This window comes from Pygocentrus nattereri, chromosome 18 (genome assembly GCF_015220715.1).
Source record: "Pygocentrus nattereri isolate fPygNat1 chromosome 18, fPygNat1.pri, whole genome shotgun sequence".
NCBI lineage: Eukaryota > Metazoa > Chordata > Actinopteri > Characiformes > Serrasalmidae > Pygocentrus > Pygocentrus nattereri.
The window spans coordinates 19,958,915-19,980,367 of NC_051228.1; the positions used below are offsets into that span (position 1 = coordinate 19,958,915).

A 21,453-nucleotide genomic window follows, 5' to 3' on the forward strand; every position below is an offset into this window, starting at 1 on the left:
AGCAAGCAGAAGGAACGTCCGGGTTTAGCAAGCTGTAGAGAAGCATGATACGCTGCGCTGGCTGACTGAGTGCACTCAAGTTTGACAGGAGAACAAAAAGTTTAAATCTTAAGGTCTCATTTCCAGCATTATAAAGCTTTGCACCCTTCAATTCCTCAAAAACAAGGTCAACTTAAGTGAGTGTTTCAGTACTGGTCCTGTAGTCACGGCAACTGCCACAACAAAAACAATAACATTCCAAAAACGAATTGGTCATTTGAATAAATCCTGAAGGGTCACAAATTTCACAAAGCTGTTACAGCAACCTGCATTACCCAAAAGTACTATTAAAGAAACTGGTTCACAATTCATTCAGAACCTCTGGGTGGTCCGCTCCTTTAACCGAAACCTCTGCTGAGGCTTCTCATTTACATTAGTATACTAATGTATCCATTGGATAATTCCTCATTTGGCCAAAAAAAAAAAAAAAAAAAGAAAAAAAAAAAAGTGTGATAAAAATGTAAGCATACCTGCCCCCAGTCCAAAAAAAAAAAAAAAAGTATATATGAAGGGCCGTTGCAGTCGGGACAAGCGAGCCTGACCTATTTACAATTCATCAGTATTCAACAGCAGTGATATGTAATCCACCATATGCTGATCAATTACCTACTGCATACATTTGGGGGCCGTTTCATTAAACCAAGTGTGGCCAAATGCATTGTAATTACTCAACATTGGTCTCTCTCTGTATGCAATAATAAAGAAACGGACACTGGAATGATTACTTCAACCACACAGAGGAAAAGAGGAGAACGAGTGGTGAAAGGTAAAAGGTCCTAGACACCATGGATGAGCTATTAAAACTGGCTAAAGAACAGTAAACTGGCCTTCTTGTAGTGTTCAAAAAAAGGTGTGTATGTTGTGCACATGCTCACTCAGAAATACACTTCAACACTATTAAGGAGGGCTGTTTGTGAACAACTAATTTCCTGAAAATTGGACCTCACAAGATCGGTCATAAGACTCCGTTTGTGGCTGCCCCAAGTCTAGTGAACTGTATGAGGGAAGGACAGGACCAGCACATACACATTTACAAATGAACATAAAACCCCCCCCATCATTTCTTGCACCATTTACGTGTCATTTTAAGTAATGGGGGCGGGGGATACCAGCAACCTCGTTTGCAACCAAATACTCAGTGAATGGTATGTAATGGATAGTGTAAAAACATCTCTCAGAAGACGGCTAATACTGCACTGTAATTGTTCGTCACCTAAAAAAAAAAAAAAAAAAAAAAAAAAAAAAAAACCCACAAAGTTTTATGTACATAATTACATAATTTAAAAAAATTTCTTCCTTTTGCGTATCTATTTACAAAGAGGTGAGTATGTTTAGATGGCAACAATTCATCTAGTCAGTAAAGAAAATGAAAAGAAACCTGTTCCCAAAGGCATGTGACCTGGTGCAGAATGTACATAAGAATGATCAATGCAGTCTGCAAAATGCAGCAAGCCAAGAATCACAGGCTCTAGCTTTATATATAATATATAAAAAACTCGTTTTTTTTTTTTGTTTTTTTTTAAACTGTCCCCATTACAGACAGGGGCTTGAAAACGGGGAAAAAAAAACAAAACCCACAAACGTAGCGAGGCAGCAAAAGAGGGCAATACAGCACCTAACATTCACCTCACTTGCGTTTCTTAGCTACAGATGGCAGAGGGTGCAAGCAAGCTCTGAGCTTTAGAAAATTCATCCGAAGATGACGTAAGTGAAGAGAGCCATGATGGCGGCACTGATGAGGCCAGAGATGGGCACCGTCACAAACCAGGCCATGAAGATATTCCTGAACAAACGCCAGTCAACGGCCTTCCGGGAGCGCATCCAACCAACAGCTACCACAGAACCCACCTAAGAGCAGACAGGGCAATTAGACCACCACTTGTCCTATTCTTACGCAATCTGCTTCTTTATACTGTACACTTAGGTATGACAAAGGATGAGACAAAGTAATGTCAGACTAAAATAAATAGTTTTAAAAAACAAAAAGTTAAATAATAATTACAACAGTACACATTACCACTACAGGAGGAGAAATAATTCCCAGTTCGCCTACTATTTTATCCACCCATACTCTAATCAGTAGTTCTCCACCCCATTCAAATAGGTCCTGCCATTGGCCTGCTTTGCATTAGCCTTAGCTCAGTTTTGCATAGTGTGGGCCCTTGGCCCTTCACTCACCTTGCAGTGGGTAGTGGAGACAGGAAGACCAATGTTGGAGGCAACCACCACAGTGACTGCAGAGGCCAACTCGATGCTGAACCCACTGTAACGAAAACAAAACGGAGCTTAGTAAGAGACCTAATAGGCAAGTCTCTCCACTCGGCTGCAATCTTAGCAACACCCTTGAGCAGTTATTTCCAGTCATGCAAGAACAGGCTCCTGTTTACTTTGAATGTGGAGAGTCCTGTAAACACGAAACTGAAAGCCAACGTCTGAAAAACACGACCTCATTGGTAAAGTCTGACAAGAGTAGCACAAATTAATTAAATTGCATCAAATGACAAGTTTCCAAGTTACCCTGGCAAAAACATATGGAACACCTCACACCATGAGGGTTTTTTCTCTCCTCTGCTTGCGACTTTACCAACAGGGAAAATTGATCATTTCATTGGAAGACAGAACTTCCTATAATGGAACCACACTAAGCACTGTGAGCCATCCCATTCATATTTCATCCAGAAAACTGCCTACTTCTCTGATAATAGTTGCACTCCATTACAGAGTCACTAAGCAGTGCTCTCACATTTCCTACACATTGAATGTGGTATATAAAGGAACAGTTTATCCAAAAATAAATAAATAAATAAATAAATAAAATAATAAAAATTCACCATAGCCAAAACTGAGTTGATGGAAAAGACATGTCTGGTAACCCAAGCTTTGTATGTAGGACAGTAAGAGTCAAACAGTGATTGTGAAATCGTGAAAAATTGCCACTGCTGTTTTAACCTGTGTGACATTATATGGTATCAGAAACCACAAGTCAATTTGACATTACCCAAGAACCTCAACACAGATTGAGACAACAGTCTGATGATTTAGACATGGAGTTACCAGGACACAATGAGCGTAAGCTTCCATTACTTGTTAGCAACATTACCCTGATGGCTCAAGATCAAAACTAAAGAAGTGAACTTCAGACACCAAAACGTGTCTTGGACGATCCACATTTGGGGTGAAATAAAATTTACGGGATGAAAATATGGTAAAACTATCCATTTAAGGGAACTGCAGTTAATCAAAACACCTACATCAAAGAGATAACAGGCAATCCTGAAGGCCAGCAATGATTGATGGGTAAAGATGTCACTTTCTTAACTAGTGAAACAAAGATGGCAGTGTCCTGTAATTCAGCAGCTACTCCAGCGCTTTGCCTTTGTTACATTTGTACATCGGAGTTGGAGAAAATTTCATTCAGTTGTGCACTCCTTGTTGTACAGTCTCTGTACGACTACAGCCAAATCATTCACTCCCTATTTAGCTCCTCTCAAACTGAGCATTTTCTCTTCCTACAGTTTGTATTCAGTTTGTATATTGTATTATAATTTCCCTTAAAATGTCTCTTTGTAGTCAACTTTGCAGGGATCTACTAGGACAACTGGAATGTAACCACTGTCTGGTTTAGTTCGGTGCAAGTGGGGTGGGATGAAACCAGTGCCAAGTTGAAGGAGGCTCAGAATGACAAAGCACACATACCTGGATGGGGTGATGGGGGTCAGGTCCTTGCCCATGGTCTGGATGACTCTACGGCCCCACACCCAAAGTCCAATGCAGATGCCCACTCCACCATACAGCAGCAGCCAGATAGGAGTTGGAGCATTAGACTCCACAGATCCGCTCTGATAGACCAGCCACAGTGCCACCAGTGGACCAATAGCGTTACTGCAGAAAGAATGTAGAAGGTGTGTGAGGCAGAGTTAAAAATGTTCTTTGGCCTTCGAGTATATAGGGCCAGATAGTTACTCATCCAAACAGGTTACCACACTTGCCATTTGTGCAGAGGAAACCATTACCCTGAACAATTTTTACTTTCACGAATAGGAACATCTACTGCTAGATGTCAAAGTGCTTAAAAACAGCTGGAATGTTATCTCCTCAAATAATGGACTTGAAACTTTTTTAAAAACTCAGGGAGTAGAAATGAAGGTGTTTGGTGTAATCTGGAACTTGTTACTTTCTGTTCAAATTATTGTAAGCATTTTTAGGTGACTGAACAAGAACCGAAGTACTACTACCACCACCAATATCATAAAAAGGTTGCTTAAACCGTCCCGCACCTGACGTCGTTTCCGCCATGAGCAAAGGAGCCAAAGCATGCAGTAAGGATCTGCAGGAATTGGAAGAGAACGGAAACTTCTGGCTTATCTGCCTCAGCTCTATCCTCTTCTAACGAGCTTCGGCTGCTCTCCCGGTCCTCCTCGCCCATCTGCAGAGTTACCTCTCCGTCTCCAAGGCCATCGGGGGTGCCATTCTCAGCCACAGCATTACAGTAGCTTGTGTAGCTGTCCATGCGGATCCTCTTCCTCTCCTGAATGCCTGCCTTGTCCTTGTCTCCATCTTCAGAGGCCCGGAAGTCGGAGTCACGTGGTTTGATCTCGCCGTGCAGGCCGATGATGGCCATAGTATAGGAGGTGTAGCTGTTATTTCGGCGGATGGGTCGGTCTCCACCCTCACCCATGCAGTCACCCACCTTGGCCAGGTGCAGTTTGTGGAGCAGGTCTTTGTAAAGGCCAGAATCTTTATGGACTGTATGGTACTGGCTGTAGCCGTTGCTGGGCACATGCGTTGGGCCGGTGTTGAACTGAACATGAGCAGCCTTCAGAGCTAGTGTAAATAAATTTAAAGCATTATTTTGATATTAAAATGGAACACAGATTACAAATCACACATTAACAAGGCATACTATAACATGTACTGCAAAAAAAGTAACTAAAAAAAATTATGAAATTACTACATTTAAAAAAAAAAATGAATTCTCACATACATTTTTTCTCTCTTTTTGTAAATATAAGACAGCCTTGAACTAATGGACCAAATGCTTCTCTCTCCCCCTCTATTCAACGCTCCGTGCACATCTTTTGTATCCTTAAGGACTCACCATTACCATTGCTCGTCTCCGTCTCTCTTGTTTCAGCATCGTCTGAGTCCCCGATGTCAAAGGTGACCCTGCGCTCCTCAGGAGGTGGCACTGGCTGGGGGTTATTTGAGGCCAGTGTGGACATGGGTTCCTCAGGAACCGTTTTGAGAATCGGACAATGTGCTTCCACCACCTCCCTCTTTTCCATCAGGGGGCTCTCTGAGGGGCTGGAAGACTTGATCTCACCTAAAGGATGGGGGGCACAAAAAGATTACCGAACATATCCCTGTGCAAACATGCTGGCACTCAAAGAGTGGTGGAGAAACTAGAACATGGGTGTTAAAGTAGTCACCTGCAGGGAACTTTTAATCTAAACTACAGATAAGAGAATAAGCATCATCATGGGAGTGTCGCAACAGTGAAAGAACACCAAATGCCAAAAGGAAGTTTATCCACTAAAATCTGGTGTTGTAGGGCAAGAGAATGGCATACATTTCTGATACTGTGACCACTACAGATAAATTGTTACATGCATGTTTTTCCCCCAAAAACATTCAATATTCCTGTATTTATCTGTATAAATCATTGATTACTGTTTGGTATAAGATATTAAAAATAAATAAAAATTCAGTAAAGGTTTCTACTGTAACATAATTGGACTAAAGTCATACTAATAATACCACCATACCTTCAGGAATATGTATTCTAATGACCTGCTTGTTCAATCACATCAACAATCCATGGAAACTTATCAGCTAATAAGCTAACAAGTGTGTCAGGAAAAGGAAATTATTAAATGTCTAGCAGTTAAATTCTCATAGTGGCATAATATCAATACACATGCTTTGGTAGCACACTACAAAACTAACATGATTAAACATCTAGTCTCCAGGTCATCTTCCAGTGTGGTGCTTTTTACAAAGTGACTGACCCTTCTAGAGGCCCCTCTGGAGTGTTTGCCTGTTTACTGTTATCTTAACCTATTTTCAAGGCCAGTCGAACTAGCTGACATAACCTGTGTCCCTCATCCTGGACCTACATGCTTAATATCAAATAGGTGGAAAGACAGTCAGTGCAACATTCTACTCTCGTTCCACTCTCACATTAGTTGGTTTAAACAACCATTTATATGCATATCTTTGCATCTGTCCATCTAGTTTTTTACAAACAAGATATTTTTGAATCTTTGAAAACTTGAAAAAAAAAATAGGTTATTACTTAGTATTTTTTTTATTGCTTGGCCCAAAAACTCAACTGTCAAAATAATCAATCTAATAGATTACCATCCCAATCTGTAATGGCTTGTGATCCATTTTTTCCCTAAAGCTACATCAACATATAGCTCAAGTCTTAGTCAAACCCTTTACCTCAGACAACAGTGCCTGCCTACCAACAAGGGCTATTCTAGTCCAAAAGGCAAAAACCAATTACTGGATAATTCTGACCCAATTACATCACTGGCCATTAGACTGCCTTAGACAGCCTCTGATAGACTATCCAGGTGGATGGACCAACACGACTCATTATCAGGAAACACAAAGAGCTATAATGTCCAACAACTGGACACTTAATCACAACTTAATCCAAAAGGTGGGGCTTCTTTAAGTTCAAGGCAAGCACTGTTTTTGTAATGCAGCCCCAACAAGGTTTAATCCAGGGCTTTACAACTGCCATGTAACTTGGCTGCACTGGGACAACAGGTCAGGACAGCAGTCATATTGGCAAGTCATTTCCAACAGACGAGTCAAAGGCTCTAAGCCTTTAGAACTAGTTGGACTGAAAAGGAGCCATCAACATCATGTCCGTCACGAGTTCACATGAGAACATCCACACGCCCCAAGGCCAAAGTTATGGGAGATGATGCAACAAATTACCAAATTTTATTGCACTGTTTATTATTATCAGCTAATGGCAAATCTGAGTCATGTTATCGTTATCAGGCAGACGGAACGCATCATGATCTGTATTACCAGACTAGCACCGACTTGCAGCTGATAAGGATATTTACATTAAAAAAAAAAAATAAAAAAATTGGTAAAATGCTTACCAATTTCAGCCAAAACAAAGCATGCATTTTGGAATGTTAAAGGCTGACAATGACCTTTGAGTGTGGGCAATTAAAAAAAAAAAAAAAAAAAAAAAAAAAAAAAAAAAAAAAAAAAAAAAAAAAGGTTGGTGTAAATCATGTGCAGAAACCAGTCACACTAATGTGGAGCACAGATTAAATGTATTTAATTAGCTATTCTGCAGAGTGTAATGATAAACCTCTTGTGCTGCAGATTAAAAAACAAAGCAAACCATATTTTCAGGACAAATCACCAACATAAACATAAATAAACTGTTACTTACGTTCAATCTTTTTCTTGAGGCAGGGGCAAACAGCAAACCAGACGATGATGCCGGTGATGATGGCACATCCGATGGAGATAAGCAGGACTCCCCACCAGGGTAGTTTATCTAATCCCAGCACTGCAGACCCAGCGTCCACAGGAAAGGGGGCAGAGACAGGGAATATGGACAGATGCCGGGGGAAGAGAGGAAAGGCGATTTTGAGACAAGAGGCAGCATGCGCTACCATTATAGAACCTAACTGGCACATGGAACGGACAGGAATAAATAACGCACTGCTGATTGTTAGTAATGTGGAACAGAGAAACACCGGGACTTAAAAAAGTTTCTAGGAAAGGCAAAAATGACAAAAAAACGTAATAGTTTGAGTTGAGAAGTGTGAAAAAAATAACTCCTCCACTGTGACTATAATTGACTAATTACAAAATTTTTAATTTTTCATGGCTTAAAATTCACTTGAAGGTTACTCAACTACTAATATATTTGTCTGACAGGCTGACAACCCAAAACAGGAATTAGGAATATTAAAACTGAAGCAAATTCAAAATTACCAGCGGAACATCAGTCACAGCACAGCAACGTCTGCAACCAAGTGGCAAATCTGTCAGTTAGGTATGGAATGCAGGCACACGTCTGGTCTACGCGCTTATGTAACAGTCAGGGTGACGGGAAAACATGAACAGCGTGGAAACAACGTTGCAGTGCGCATGACTGGCCACTGTCACAGATGTGCTCCAAGGACACATGCCTTAAAAGGCTTCCACAGGGTCACAGATCCCTGTAGACCGTGAGCAAAAAGAGCATAATGTCAAAAAAAAAAAAAAAGAAAAAAGAAAAAGTGGTGGGTGGGTGGGTGGGGGCGGTTGAGTGATTAAGTGTGACCGCTCACACGGAGAGGTCATTTGAGTGCCAAAACTGCATAAAATGTGGAAGGGAAATGTGACCAGCATTCTGAGGGATGAATGCTGGCACAGAAGATGGCCATTACAGACAGACAATATAACCACCGACACCGCAACGTGTTGACAGAAAATAAGTCAGCAAAGTAGTGGAAAAAGGGGAGGAAAAAAAAAAACCAAAGGAATGAAGGACAGAGAAGGTGGTACTAGAAATATTCAGAACTAGAGAGAAAAGAAAGAGAAATAAAAAAAGGTGGAGACAGAGACCAAGAGGAAATAGAAGAGAAAATGAAATGGAATAGCAAAGAAGGAAACCAGAATTAGAGTGCAAGAAAGGGGGAAAAAAAAAATATATACAAAAATGAAATAGAAAAGGACTAAAACTGAAAAACTAAGAGGAAAAAAGAAATTGAAAGAGAAAAAGCAAAATAAAAAAAATTGAATAGCAAAATAAAATGAAACAAGGACAGATTTAAAAAAGGAAAAGGGAAAGAGAGAAGAATGTAAAAATAATGAGAAGAATAACAAAAGAAAACTACATAAAGAACAGGAGAGAATAATTTAATTAAATAGTTTACAGTGAAAGTGGTGGGGGGAAGGTGAAAAAAAAACAAAAAAACTAAAAATCAGGAAATGGTGAAAGTGGAGGAGGCAGAAGGGCAGCAGGGGCTGGTTTATTCTCCTCTCCTCCTGCGCTGACTCACTCCCGCACTCACATGCTCCTGCAGCACACTGCAGTGAGAGTGCATGCCACACTGCTGCGACAGGCTCCAGTTATGCAACTCCTGCTCAACTCCTCTGGGGGAGGATGGACTAGAGAGGGGCAGTGACGCATTTTTCAGCAGAGGAGAAAAGAAGCATGCTTTGCTTTTTTGTCCTCCCCTTTCACAGGACTGACTCAGTACCCGCTGGAAGGAACTAGACAGGTGTGGCATGTGGACAGCGGTCTAGACCGGAGGGGCAACAGTGGTTGGCCAAAAATAAGAGCAGTGCTAAAAAGGGCAGCTCTGAAGGCCCATTTGTTAGGCTGTCCCATCTCCACTTCCACAGAGAGTCTGTTCAGGACATGTGGGGAAAAGTGAACACTGAATATTTAGCATTTACTAGAGCTTGACTGAAATAGCAATGAACTGGCAATCAAAGTATTTATAAAGAGCTAAAACACTGATAATTGATATGAGCGGATACAACTGTGTTGTCAAAAATTACATGTTTGAAGTTTACAAACAGCGCTTTGATGACTGACATGATTCGTCACTCATTTCTCACCGTTTTATATAAAAGAAATATTGAGGCAGAGCTTTCTTTACTTTCATACATTCCTTACATTATATTTATTACTGTTGGTGTCTTAATTGGCTCATGTTTATTTTTCATAATTCCTCTCCACATATAGAAAAAAGACTAGATCAGAGGTCTTTAAATTTAATCCTTGAATCCAGTTTAGTCCTTGATACAAACTCTGGTAATTACAACTGAACTAACAGTTTCGATTTACATAACTGTTGAAAGCTATACAATATGGCTCCACTTGACAAGCCATATGCTAACAATAGCCACATGCTAAAATGCTGGTTATGACAATGATTCAATACAATGTGATACAGTATACTGTTAAATTCCTACCAGTGATGGCAAAAAAAAAAAATCCTCAGGACCAGAAACTGGAGTCATGGTTCATATTTGAAAATGCCTGAATTAAATGCATATAATTGTATTATATTATTTTTCTATTATCATATGATAATCTAACAAAATTCTTATAAACATCTGAGTCACCAGCCGCATTTTCATCTTAATATCGGCTGATTTCACCAGCAAAACATAGGTCAGGCACTGGTGTTTACTGTGGGTTTTGTCCAGAAGGCACAAACTGTTTGGACCTACACAGCACCTCTGAACAAACATTCCCCAAACAAAAGAGGCGCGGCCAGACCGCAGGGACAGTGGGATGAATGAATGAGCGTGGACTGCAGCCCAACTTAAATTCCACTTCCTGCGCCTAACCGCCTCCCTATAAACCCCCCTACTAACCCATGGTCTACATTACACAATAACAGGGGTTGTGTTTTTCCAGACAGTGAAGTGCCATTCTTCATTGCGGTGACAATTTGACGGTTTTATGATACAGGCTGTAACTACTGCCCTTACTATCCTGAATCACATGTCTTTGAAAACGTGTTTGCACTGCACGATTTGAGGGCCCTCAAGTTTGTTTGAACGTTTATAACTCAACAGTTCCAGATAAGCATGATTTTTTTTTTCTAATCTCATTAGGTGTGGCCAAAGCACCGTGTGGTCTGGCATCACAATAGGAAGTAATAAATCACCTATTAAATCAATCTATCAGGTCATTCTATGCCAATTCAAAATTGGCCATTATAGCCTTACAAGCAGCTACACAATTTTAAGGTCCCCCCTTCATGAAGATTTGTAATTGAATTTTGGGTTTGGTCACAATCAGTGGTCCTAACCCTTTTCTTTGGATGTGGCTTAATAAATAACGCACCCTCAGTGTACACCAAAAAAAACAAACAAAAAAAAACCCTGCATTCAAAGGTCAACAAACCAACTTGGTGAGCTGTGTGCATTTTCTCATGATTACAGCGTCAGTAGAACCTTGTGGACTCAACTTCAATTTGCGTGACCTAATGGCACATTATTGCTTTTATCTTTATGAATTGCCATGTTTGTGATCCAGAACTTGGGCACATGTTCACATTAGTTTGCGGTCACAATAAACCTGACAAACATGCTAGCCGACCAAGAGGTCAGTCACCCATTTTTCAGTTTACTTTAGAGTCTCAAAGTGGCCATGACACCTGCTATTCCAAAGGAGAAATCAGACCACTGAGCTGTTCACAAAGCCAGTTGTCAAGAATATTAAATTCTGAAATGCTAAGACATTAACTGGAATGGCAAAGTGTCATAGCCACTGTTAACCTAACCAACGAAAGTTTAATAAGTTTGTTTAAAAACAAAAAACAAGCACAAAGGCAAAGAAACAAAAGTGCTTGTTCTTTCTGAAATGCTAATACAACCACTAAGGATCTATTAGCCTAACAAAAGAATAGACAGTGTGCATGAATAGAACTTTCCAGGCAGCAGGGCTGAATAACTGCTTACCCACACATTAAAAGAAGGCTGGGGGTATTTCTGGCAGGGTTCACATGATTTACAAATGTGTTGAGTAGCAGTAAAACCAAGCGGGGCTTTAGTAACTATCCTACTCTTGATTGGGGGTCACTAGCCTTTACATGCCCGTCATCTTTATAGCTAAGTATGTCAAATCTTCCTGCCTGAGGTCTTTATACTCTACTATGCTATTCCTGTTTTCCTCCACACAAGCTTGTTAAAACAAACCCAGAACAGGGAGGGGAGCTCTGAGAAATGGGACAGACTCACCACAGTGAGGAAACCCTGTCTGTTTATGAATAGAGTTTTTATAGGTTGTCTGTCTGTGCAACCATTTTAAGCTCAAAAACAGTAGTCAAATGACAACTGGCACACAGATTTCCTCATTGTAAGGCTGCTACACTCACTCCTGCTGGCTAGGCAAGTACTGGCACTAAACATCCACCATCTCAATGCCCCACAATCAGGTTGTTTCTCCTAATCCAACATCCCTGGGTCTGCTAATTAGAGCCATCACCAGTCTCTTAGTGTTAACTGCAGTTTTTCAAAACGATCTACACGGCAATTCAGCATTTTCTCTTTAAGGACATTAGCACTGCGTGCAAAATTACATAAATCCCAACGGAACTCGTTGCAAGGAATGATTGTGCCACAATTTTGCATCCAGTTCAACTTTTGTGGACTTGAAAAGCAAATTTGCATCTTTAAGTGTTTCTTACTTTGATGTGTTGACCTCTGAAAGGTGCAGCCTTTTTTACTGCAACACTGAACAGTCATAGTGCAGAGAATGCTATTTTAACCAGTGTCTTAGTACAAACCTTTTAACATTTGTTCCCCCAGCAATACAGACTGCACAATAAACATCAGTTAAGAGACTACATTACCTTTAGTTTTGTGATTTTTCTATTTACAGTAGGCAAATTATCCAGCTTGGCAACTGCAATCTTACCTCCTAGGCTAAATGCAGTTGCACACATCACCCCACTGTTACCAACCACACCAGTTATCGTACTTGTCAGTGCGCAGCTCTATAGTGCTAATATATAATTATCTGACAGTTACATTTCACTGTTCATGGTTAGTGAGCAAGCTAGCTTGCTAAGCAAACAAAGTCTTCAAAACATCCAGACCAGGCCTGGCCATTTCACAAAACACAAGTTACAAAAACGACTAGTGTGAATGCGTCTGTAAAGCAGTGCTAAAAGGGATGAAGGGTATCATAGTCTAGCAAGTAAACAATAAACCAGAGGCACCTAAGCCTCTTCCTAGAACCCAACTGACAATTAAAGGAATGGTCTGGCAAAAAAAAGTTCACAGAATTCCCACCCTCAACTCAGTTCATCCAGGACACACGTCTTGTATGTAAAATTTACTTTGGTCTTAAACTAGAGCTAAGAGACTAATGTAGTTCACATGTAATGGTTTATGACAAAATGTATACCCAAATTAGAATAGCTTGTGCCACACTGCGTTGGTAAATTCAAAAAGATTTGCTCATGTGGTTTCTGACAATGTATGATATGGTGTTATCTAAAGAATTGGACAAAAGGACATTGTATAACTTAACAGTAGTAGGATCCATCGTGAAGGCTGAATTCCGTTCATACTTTTGCCTGCTTAACTACTCCCATAACGTAGTTTTACAAGGACAATTTGGTTAGTTCTACTAGACCATGGACGTAACTAAACTGGGCTAGGCAACAGATGTCCAGAGGCAGGCATGGACTAACCAGTGCCCTGTTGTCGCCCTCGAGAGGTGTAGGAGTGAGGAACACTGTTCTTAGAACGATTAGGCTGCACCCAAGTGACCTGTGCCTGGAGGCCATTTGTGGAGGAGGAAGGAGGGGCTGAAGGGAGATCCATCAACTGCTCTGCTCTACTGCTCCTGAAACTAATCCCAAAGCAGATGAAATGGCGAAGTCACAGAGTGCAGCCAAAGCACAGGCTAATCCTCACGTTAATCTGGTTCCATTATGACGAACTACGCGGGCCCGACACTGCGAGCCCAATAGGAGTCTGGAGAAGAACATGTGCCTCTCTACAAATAAAAATATGAGTGTGTGTAAGGTACTGATGTGAAGTAGGACTAACAGGTTTTCCTCATCAGCCCATTACTGTGACTAACAGGCAATGTAGCAGGAATTGTAGCTTAGTTTTAATGGTTGAATATTTGAAGAAGCTACTTTTCTTATGCATCTGTGAACTTAGCAGCAATTACTCATGTGATCAAGTTGTATTTAAAAGACATCTGGGTGGGCCAAAATCAATCACTCTAGCAAGACTTAAATCTTCCTTCTCATAGACAGTGAGTCTTATACTTAGTCTTGGACTACCAACAGATTATATATATATGGTTGCACTTCAGTACACTTTATCTGTCAAACTGAGTGCGTGTGTGTGCACATATACACACACATACATAAATACTCTTTGTGAAAAGTGTAGCTCTACATAACCTGAGCTTTATAGTCCTGATACTGTGAGTGCATGAGACTAGTGGAGTATGTTATGCTACGTGCACATGTGCATGATGCACCTTTCCGTGCCTACTGAGAGTGCATACATGTACACCCTCCTACGTGCGTATCTCTGGCCTGTAGCCTTCATATACGGCCCAGGCCAGGTGACTTCTTGAATTGTTGATCCCTGTAGGTAGAAGAAAACAAAAAGGAGCAAAAAGTGCTCATTTAATAGGGTTCCAATGTGCAATTCCCAACAAAAAAAAAAAGAAAAGAAAAAGGAAACCTAAGTATGCACAGCAATCAGCACTCAAGAAAGTGGTGCTTTAAACACAGCTACTACTGAACTGAAGAATGAAGGTTCTGTCTGATGGACGACAACTGTACTCCACTGTTTATTTTCTTTCCTCTGTGTTCAAGAAGGGCAGAAAAGGCTGATACAGAGGTCAAGAATACAGACACAAGTCCATCTGGTTAGACACCGTTTACACGCTTAACACTTAGCCTGGTTTCACAGTCTGGCCTGAGGTGGGCATCAGGTTAAGGGAAACCGGTTATTTAACAGCACAGGCTGCTTAGGTGTGCAAGGCAAGACTACAGGAGAATGATACTCACTCGGCGCGCCAGTAAACATGATGGAGAACAGGTTGATTCCCATGGTAACGGCATAGAAGACAGGCAAGGCTTTCAAGCCATTGGGCACTGGATCCTTCTACGGACGCAAAAAAAAGAAAACACTTAGAAACCAAACACTTGTCACTACGATAAAGACAAAGCTCACCCATTATCATATCAAGTTACAATGGCTGTCTTAAACTGAGGGCATGTTGGTATAATCCTTGTATTACAATCAAGACACTGACAGAAAAGCAGGCTCTCTATTGCCCAAGAGAAAGGCATTGCTTTCTCTCTGGCTAAAATGGCTTAGTTGCATCTCCACCATAATGCTCATTCAATGGCTCAGCATGACTCATGGGAAAGATAAAGTAGGGAGAGATATTGCACTTCCTGTCCTTACCTTCTGCAAGATAAACATGCGGACAAAGTAGAAGAGAATGGCAGACATCAGGCCAGAGAGAAGAGGGGAAAGGAACCAAGAGATAACTGGAAGTAAAAAAAGAACAAAATGTAGGGCACAGTAGTTAAGACACTGAAATAGCCCTAGTAATTTAAATTAAAAGACAACAACAGGAAACCCATGCCACACTCCCACAGGCAGGCAATATGTAAAATCAAGCATTCTGTAACATGTGGTATTCCACAAAATGAGGCCAAACATCAATTTTCTTTATTGACTTAGCAGGCTTACCAATTCGCAGAAGCTCAATCCATCTGACTCCTTGTTGACCTTTTGCTACCAATGAATAGCCAATGGTGGCTCCCACAATGCAGTGGGTCCCAGAAATGGGCAGTTTCAGGAAAGAAGCCAGTAACTGCCATACAGCAGAGCCTGAGAGGAAAGCGATAAAAGAAAGAAAAAAAAAAAGTCAGACACACTATGATGATGCATCACTTAAAGAGATCATTTAGGATCTCAACTAACAAAAAGGAAAAGAACAGTTCTGCTGAACTTTTGGTGCAAAGAAATGCATCACTAATTGTGATGGGCAGTCGTGGGCTGGAGGTTAGGGAGCTGGCCTTGTGACCGGAAGGTTGCCGGTTCGATCCCCAGCACCGACAGTCCACGATTGAGGTGTCCTTGAGCAAGACGCCCATCCCCCAATTTCTCCCCGGGCGCCGTGGATAGGGCTGCCCACTTCTCCAGGCAAGTGTGCTCACTAGTATGTATGTGGTGCTTCACTTCACAGATGGGTTAAATGCAGAGGTGGACTTTCCCCAGTTGTGGGATTAAAAAAGTATCACTTAACTTAAAAGCCAGCAGTTAGCATGACCTACTGGCTGCCACATATTGTTAGCTATACACAATATGGCTCTGAATATTTAGCATTTCTGAGTACCAATAGCTGGAACATTTTAAATTACATCATAAAACAAAAGACAGTGCCATTTAGAGTTCACATACTAACAAACCTCAAGACAAACTTCTCTTCACCCTGTACTATTTATTTGACTCCAAGCACATAGCATTTGTGGCATGTTGTAATACAGTCTTAACTGTGTTTCCTTTGGTTTGTGTGGTTCTGCCCCATGTTTTTTGTTTTACCCGTGATAGTCTTGTGTTTTATTGTCAGACTTTGATTTTGATGCTCTGTAAAGCTTCAGGAAAGAATGTACTGATTACAGGCCACTCACCAACCATGGCACTGACTGAGCCAGCCATCAGAACGTGCTCCGAGCCGTTGTACATGTTCACGTCGATGATTCCTTTCCGTATCGTCTCGCTGACCTTGGCTCCAAGCAGCACAGAACCCAGCGTCTCAAACACAGTAGCAAGGATGCAGGCTACTTTCAGGGTGACCACTCCAGAGCCCACCGCAGTGCCAAAGGAGTTGGCGACATCATTGGCACCCACGGAAAAGGCCAGGATGAAGGCTATAATGAAACCAACTACCAGTAGCCACAGGTAATCGGTCAGTGGCATCTGGGTGGCCAGGCCGAGGGTGCTCACCAGTGTTACTGTAGCCAAAGTTGTCGACACCATTGTGTGCAATATTTTTTTTTCCTTCTTTCAAGTTTTAAATTATAATTATTTATACTTCACAATCTTAACAGGAACTACTTCCAAATCTAGTTAAGCCCTTATTTCAAGCAGGACACTAGAATTGCTTAAATAACTGAGGTACTAGTGTTTCTAAATCTTTTGTTGTTTGTTGTTTTTTTTTTTTATGCCCCAAACCTACCTACCTTCACCCTCGGCTAAAACAGCAATTTAAAGCAATCCAGACACCAGCAAGAGAATCTGCACTGCTGCAGTTTAAACTGATGTGTAATGCTGAGGGAGAGGGTGGAGTGAGGGGGCTATTGCTATCCTCTGAATAGACTAGTTCTGCTACAATGTGTTTTAGTTTGGGCGATTAGGCAGACGGAAAGGACATCCATTGTGCAACAGACAGGATGGGTGAATGGAAGCTCATTCCTGAAAAGGAGAGAAAGAGGGAAAAAATAGGGAAGGTTCCCCATGTTACATAACAGTTCACATATGAGAAACAACTTTAGCATACTAATATGAAAAAGGTTCCTGCGACTTAAGTGTCATACCCACGTCTAAATCACTCAATAGTCTGTTTGACAAAAAGTATCTAACCCAATTTTGAAAGAAAGCTTTTAAAGAAAAAATATCTGTCTAGGCCAAACCAAACTGTGTATTATAATTACAACTCTAAAATGAAGACATTTCTAAAACATCAAAAATCAAAATTACCCTCTACCTCAATCAAAAACTGTTTCGACCAAGAAAAAAGGCATATTATTGTAAGCGTCTGCCTACAAATGCCATTCAAGCTCTTTTTTTCTTGGAGTAGCTAACTGATTTGCTGTAATGTTGAGTTTAGTGTCATTTCAGGACCCATCCCCCATCCAGAGCAGCCCCCCACCCACAACCAAACCAGATGGGGGCAAGTGGTATCTTTAGCTACAGGCAAGTTCTGCCCATATACCTTCCTAATGGGATATTTTTCCCCCCATTAACAGAATTGAGAACAGGGGAATGTTACAAATAAATGTAGAATATACAAAACTAACTAGAAGACTGATGACAAACTCTAAAAATGTCTTAAATGCAGAGTTAACATGCGCAGCTGAGTCATGCCAAGTTAAATCCATAGTTCGGCCTGAATAGAGGTAACTTCCTACTAGAGGGTGTACAGGTTTAGTCAGAGCTGCCTTATTCCAGTAAAGGGGAAAAAAAACTGCCTTTCACAACCCACAGACCTCCTGTGAGCGTTCACTCCTAATCACGTGACATTCCACACCTACCTCTGTCAAATAATAGACAATTTTCTTAACACTAACTTGCAATCTAACACAATTAGAAAATTCTAGATACTCGATTAAATAATACATCTGGGTTAAGGCACAAAAGACTAAAAAGAGACAGACACAAAAATGCCTCCAATGTTCTCAGTAATGGACGTTAAAGAACCCATACCCTCAATTTTACTTGTATATTATTTTGTCTCCCCTGAGATCCACTTAGGACATGTGTGGTTTTGCATGCCAGTTCTCTGTAACCCTTAAAATTAAACAGGATGTGTGTTAGCACACCTTTATGTAACTTGGCTCTGTTCTGATTAGCTGCCCTTTACTGCGCCTCAGTCAAAACGCAGTTCTGTCTAGAACACTGGATATACGTGAATGCACTGATTTTTGGGACATCACAGAAGTAGTGATCCAAAACAAGCTGTTTTGGCAGTTGTTTTTATATATGGACTGGGAAGAGAACAGTATGTTTAATCATGTTTACATATATTTTATATATATGTACTATTTAATTTTTCATTGACGTGGGACCTTTAACAATACAAACAAAAAGCTACAAGGAGGTGACTGCAAAAAAAAAAAAAAAAAAAAAAAAAAAAAAAAAAAAAATTCCTGCATAAATAATGCCTGGCTCACTTTTCCAAACCACCAAGTCATATGACTACTAATTCACAGGCAGATCATTTTCCAGATTGCCCAAGTTCACAAAGTTCATCCAGACTGCCTTTGTGACATTGAATTATGTTACACATATTATAGATTTTCAGATATTAATTCAAGAGCCATTTCTAGCAAAGGCTGTCACTGACTTCTCTATAAAGTCAAGTACCTGCTTGTACCCATGGGTAATTCTAACAGTAACACATGACATCACACTTTGAAAGATCTGAAACAAGAAAAAGAACAAGGCCTTTATAAAAGCAGAGTAAGAGAACAAGACAAGCCACTAAGGTTTTTATTTACTCTTTAACTATGGAACAGCACTACTTGAAATACTGAATGGTCAATTTTGTCAGCTTAGAGCTCGTCTTAATAATAAGATGTAACGTCATCTGAGCTGGAGCAGCTAATCCTCCTGCATTAGCCTAACTGGGGCTCATTTTCACTGCACAAAGACATACTGATGACTTATTCTATCGCTAACAATAATTAAATCAATAATGCAATAAATATTCATCACTTATTTTCCTAGTCTAGCTTCCAAAGCCACATTTTCTGTCTCCAGCCTCACAAAGGGTTTGGGAATGGGCTAATGAGTTAAAGCAGGTGCGTCAGAGCAGTAAAAGCACTAAGATGTCCACCGTACTGTTTCTCAACCTGTCTTATACTCACGTTCCCACTTTAACCTCATACCCAACATGTCCTACATGTAAAACACTGTCAGTAGCCAGTCTGTAACATCAGTTATCACCTTATGTTAAATATTTTCACTGTAAAAGCTCCGTTTTAACTGACTAAAGTACTACACTCCGGCCCAGCCCAGATGAGGATGTGTTCCCCTTCTGAGGCGCGTTTCCTCTCAGTGTTTGTTCCTTGTTTACGTTGCAAATGTACAACACATCAATAACTTACTGTAACTGTACATAAGACATGGCACTATTTTTAAACTGTGATTGTAATTATTCTACATATTGTAAAAAATACAACATATTGTACTGTGGCAAACATATTAGCTGCATTAGCTCAGAGCTAATGTATCTGCTTTAGGCCATCACATGAGATGAGGACACTACTTAAAGAAAAACAAAAACAAACATTGTTTCTCCGCTGCTAAGAAACCGGAATGAATGGCAAAACAACTGTGCCATCCTAAAACCTCAGATAAACTGTACAACGTGCAAATCTAAGGCACATTTAGAAACATTTCTGACATCTTGAAAAATGGGTTGACAGCTCCAAAATCAACTTGGAGAATCATTACAATCAATAGGCATATGATCACTTGAAGCTACAAATCTTGAATTTGCGTTCCTTTTTTGTCACACAAGTCAGAACATCTTTAAACATTAAAGCCATGTCACACGCAGAGAGGAAACTAGTGCAGTTTCTTTGCTGTATTGGAAGACGAATTGGACTGAGATGAACATCAAAATATTATGAATGTGTGATCTGTTATGTGACGCTGCCCCCCAATTTTACTGGAATTTTCTTTGAGATATTCCTGGTAAATAAAGATTCAGAGGCCGAGGATTCTAGTTTTCCCCCTTTTGAGTCTTGGTTCCACTCAGAGGTTCTACGTCATGCTATTAGGGAGCTTCCCGCTTTGGAGTCTAGGCTTCTCAGAGGTTCTCACTCATGTTCTTAGCGAGCTTCCCCCTTTAGAGTCTTGGTTCCTCTGAGGTTCTACTTCATGTTCTGTTCTTTTCATTGACACGGTCGACCTTGGGTCGCAAATCAGAAAAATGCTTTACTTTGCTGGAAAAACCTGCTAGACAAAGTCTATTGTAGAAATCGTCGTTCCGACAGAACCGAACTGATCTGAAGTGAAATGAAATTGATTGAACACCGTCCCGGAGCTGGGGACACCCTGCTTTGTGTTAGATGGGTGCTGCTACGGTGGCGCTAAAGCTAAAGCTAGGCGGCGAGACCGGCCGGTTCCTTTCAGGCGCTACACGTGCCGTTAATGACACCGATTCATTCAACATTTGGCGCTTAGCGTTAAGCTAACACACCTTAATCCTTCGACATAAGCCACCGAAACATACAATAAACCAAAGCTGGGTATGGCGAAATGGTCGAATTAAAGTCACTGACAGGAATTAATGTAAATTGGGGCTGATTCTGTCTTTCTAGCCTGTGGAAGCCACGAAGCGTAGTTAACCTAACTAACCTACGTCGCGCCTTCTTACTCGAATTTTCCCGTTCCGACTTAAAAAGGTGCAGCAGTTAAATTCAGGCACTGACGCGATTTAATAAAAACGGCCGCACCATTTAAGGTGGAACGAGAAGATTGGAACAAAAAGCCGTCGAATAAAAGCGAACTTCAGCCTCGTGCGAAAGCCGTTAGCGAAGCTAAAGCTAAAGCCGAATCGGTTGAGTAAGTAACTTCACATTGCTCAAGTCTTCCGTCTCAAAGGACGGAAAAGGGAGAAAACGTGTATAAAAATACGTTTAAAAAAATGTATGACTGTACTTACCACGTTAAAAGAGATGATGGGTGACGATTTTTTTTATTGTGAGGTTGTCGGCGTTTCCTGATCGGAGCCCGCGAAGCCGCTTAAAACGGACTGAGCGCGGGAGAGAATTTAAAATTAAAATTTCGATTTTCCCCCCCTCAAAACCACGAAACTCGACTTGAAGTAAAAAATAAACACGAAAAAAAAAACTCAACCTGTCTTCGTAACAAGATAAATACGATCTGTAATAGTAAAATAAACTGCGTTTCGTCTCTAACGCCTCTCCGCTCTTACGAAGCTGGACGTGGAAGCGGATGAGGTTCCTTTTTTCTTCGCTCCGTTCTGACGTCACGGGATACCGCCCATTCCCTTTTTTGGCAGAAATAAATAAATAAATAAAAGCAGAGGAACCGTGCTGCATCGTACTGGTCTTAACTGGTTAGCTACGCCCTGATTGAACCGCGTGACTGCGTGGCTCGGTCTGTGTACCGTGTGATTTT

At 40.8% G+C, this 21,453-nt stretch overlaps 1 protein-coding gene across 2 annotated transcripts; it reads right to left on the reverse strand.

The window, feature by feature from the left end:
• Nucleotides 1-1,294: 1,294 nt before the first annotated feature.
• slc20a1b (solute carrier family 20 member 1b) lies at nt 1,295-21,248 on the reverse strand. Of its 2 annotated transcripts, none has more exons than XM_037547086.1 (11): nt 20,975-21,248; nt 16,212-16,995; nt 15,268-15,408; nt 14,977-15,062; nt 14,574-14,670; nt 7,466-7,585; nt 5,144-5,362; nt 4,317-4,863; nt 3,736-3,921; nt 2,218-2,302; nt 1,295-1,887 (listed from the first exon to the last, which is right to left on the reverse strand). In XM_037547086.1, the coding sequence occupies exons 2-11, from the start codon at nt 16,558-16,560 to the stop codon at nt 1,729-1,731; spliced, it is 1,989 nt and encodes a 662-aa protein (XP_037402983.1). In that variant the 5' UTR covers nt 16,561-16,995; nt 20,975-21,248; the 3' UTR covers nt 1,295-1,728. The 2 variants fall into 2 exon arrangements, with proteins under 2 accessions (XP_037402983.1, XP_017566702.1); XM_017711213.2 differs by having other exon boundaries at nt 5,138-5,362.
• Between the last annotated feature and the right edge of the window lie 205 nt (nt 21,249-21,453).

Bases quoted from the DNA above. Each gene is read 5' to 3' on its own strand.
- slc20a1b (XM_017711213.2), bottom strand. From the start codon at position 16,560: ATGGTGTCGACAACTTTGGCTACAGTAACACTGGTGAGCACCCTCGGC. The intron at 7,586-14,573 runs GTGAGTATCATT...CTGGGTCTGCAG, and splicing joins CATGTTTACTGGCGCGCCGA to TGCTGGGATTAGATAAACTA. The intron at 4,864-5,137 runs GTGAGTCCTTAA...TATTTACACTAG, and splicing joins GGAGACGAGCAATGGTAATG to CTCTGAAGGCTGCTCATGTT.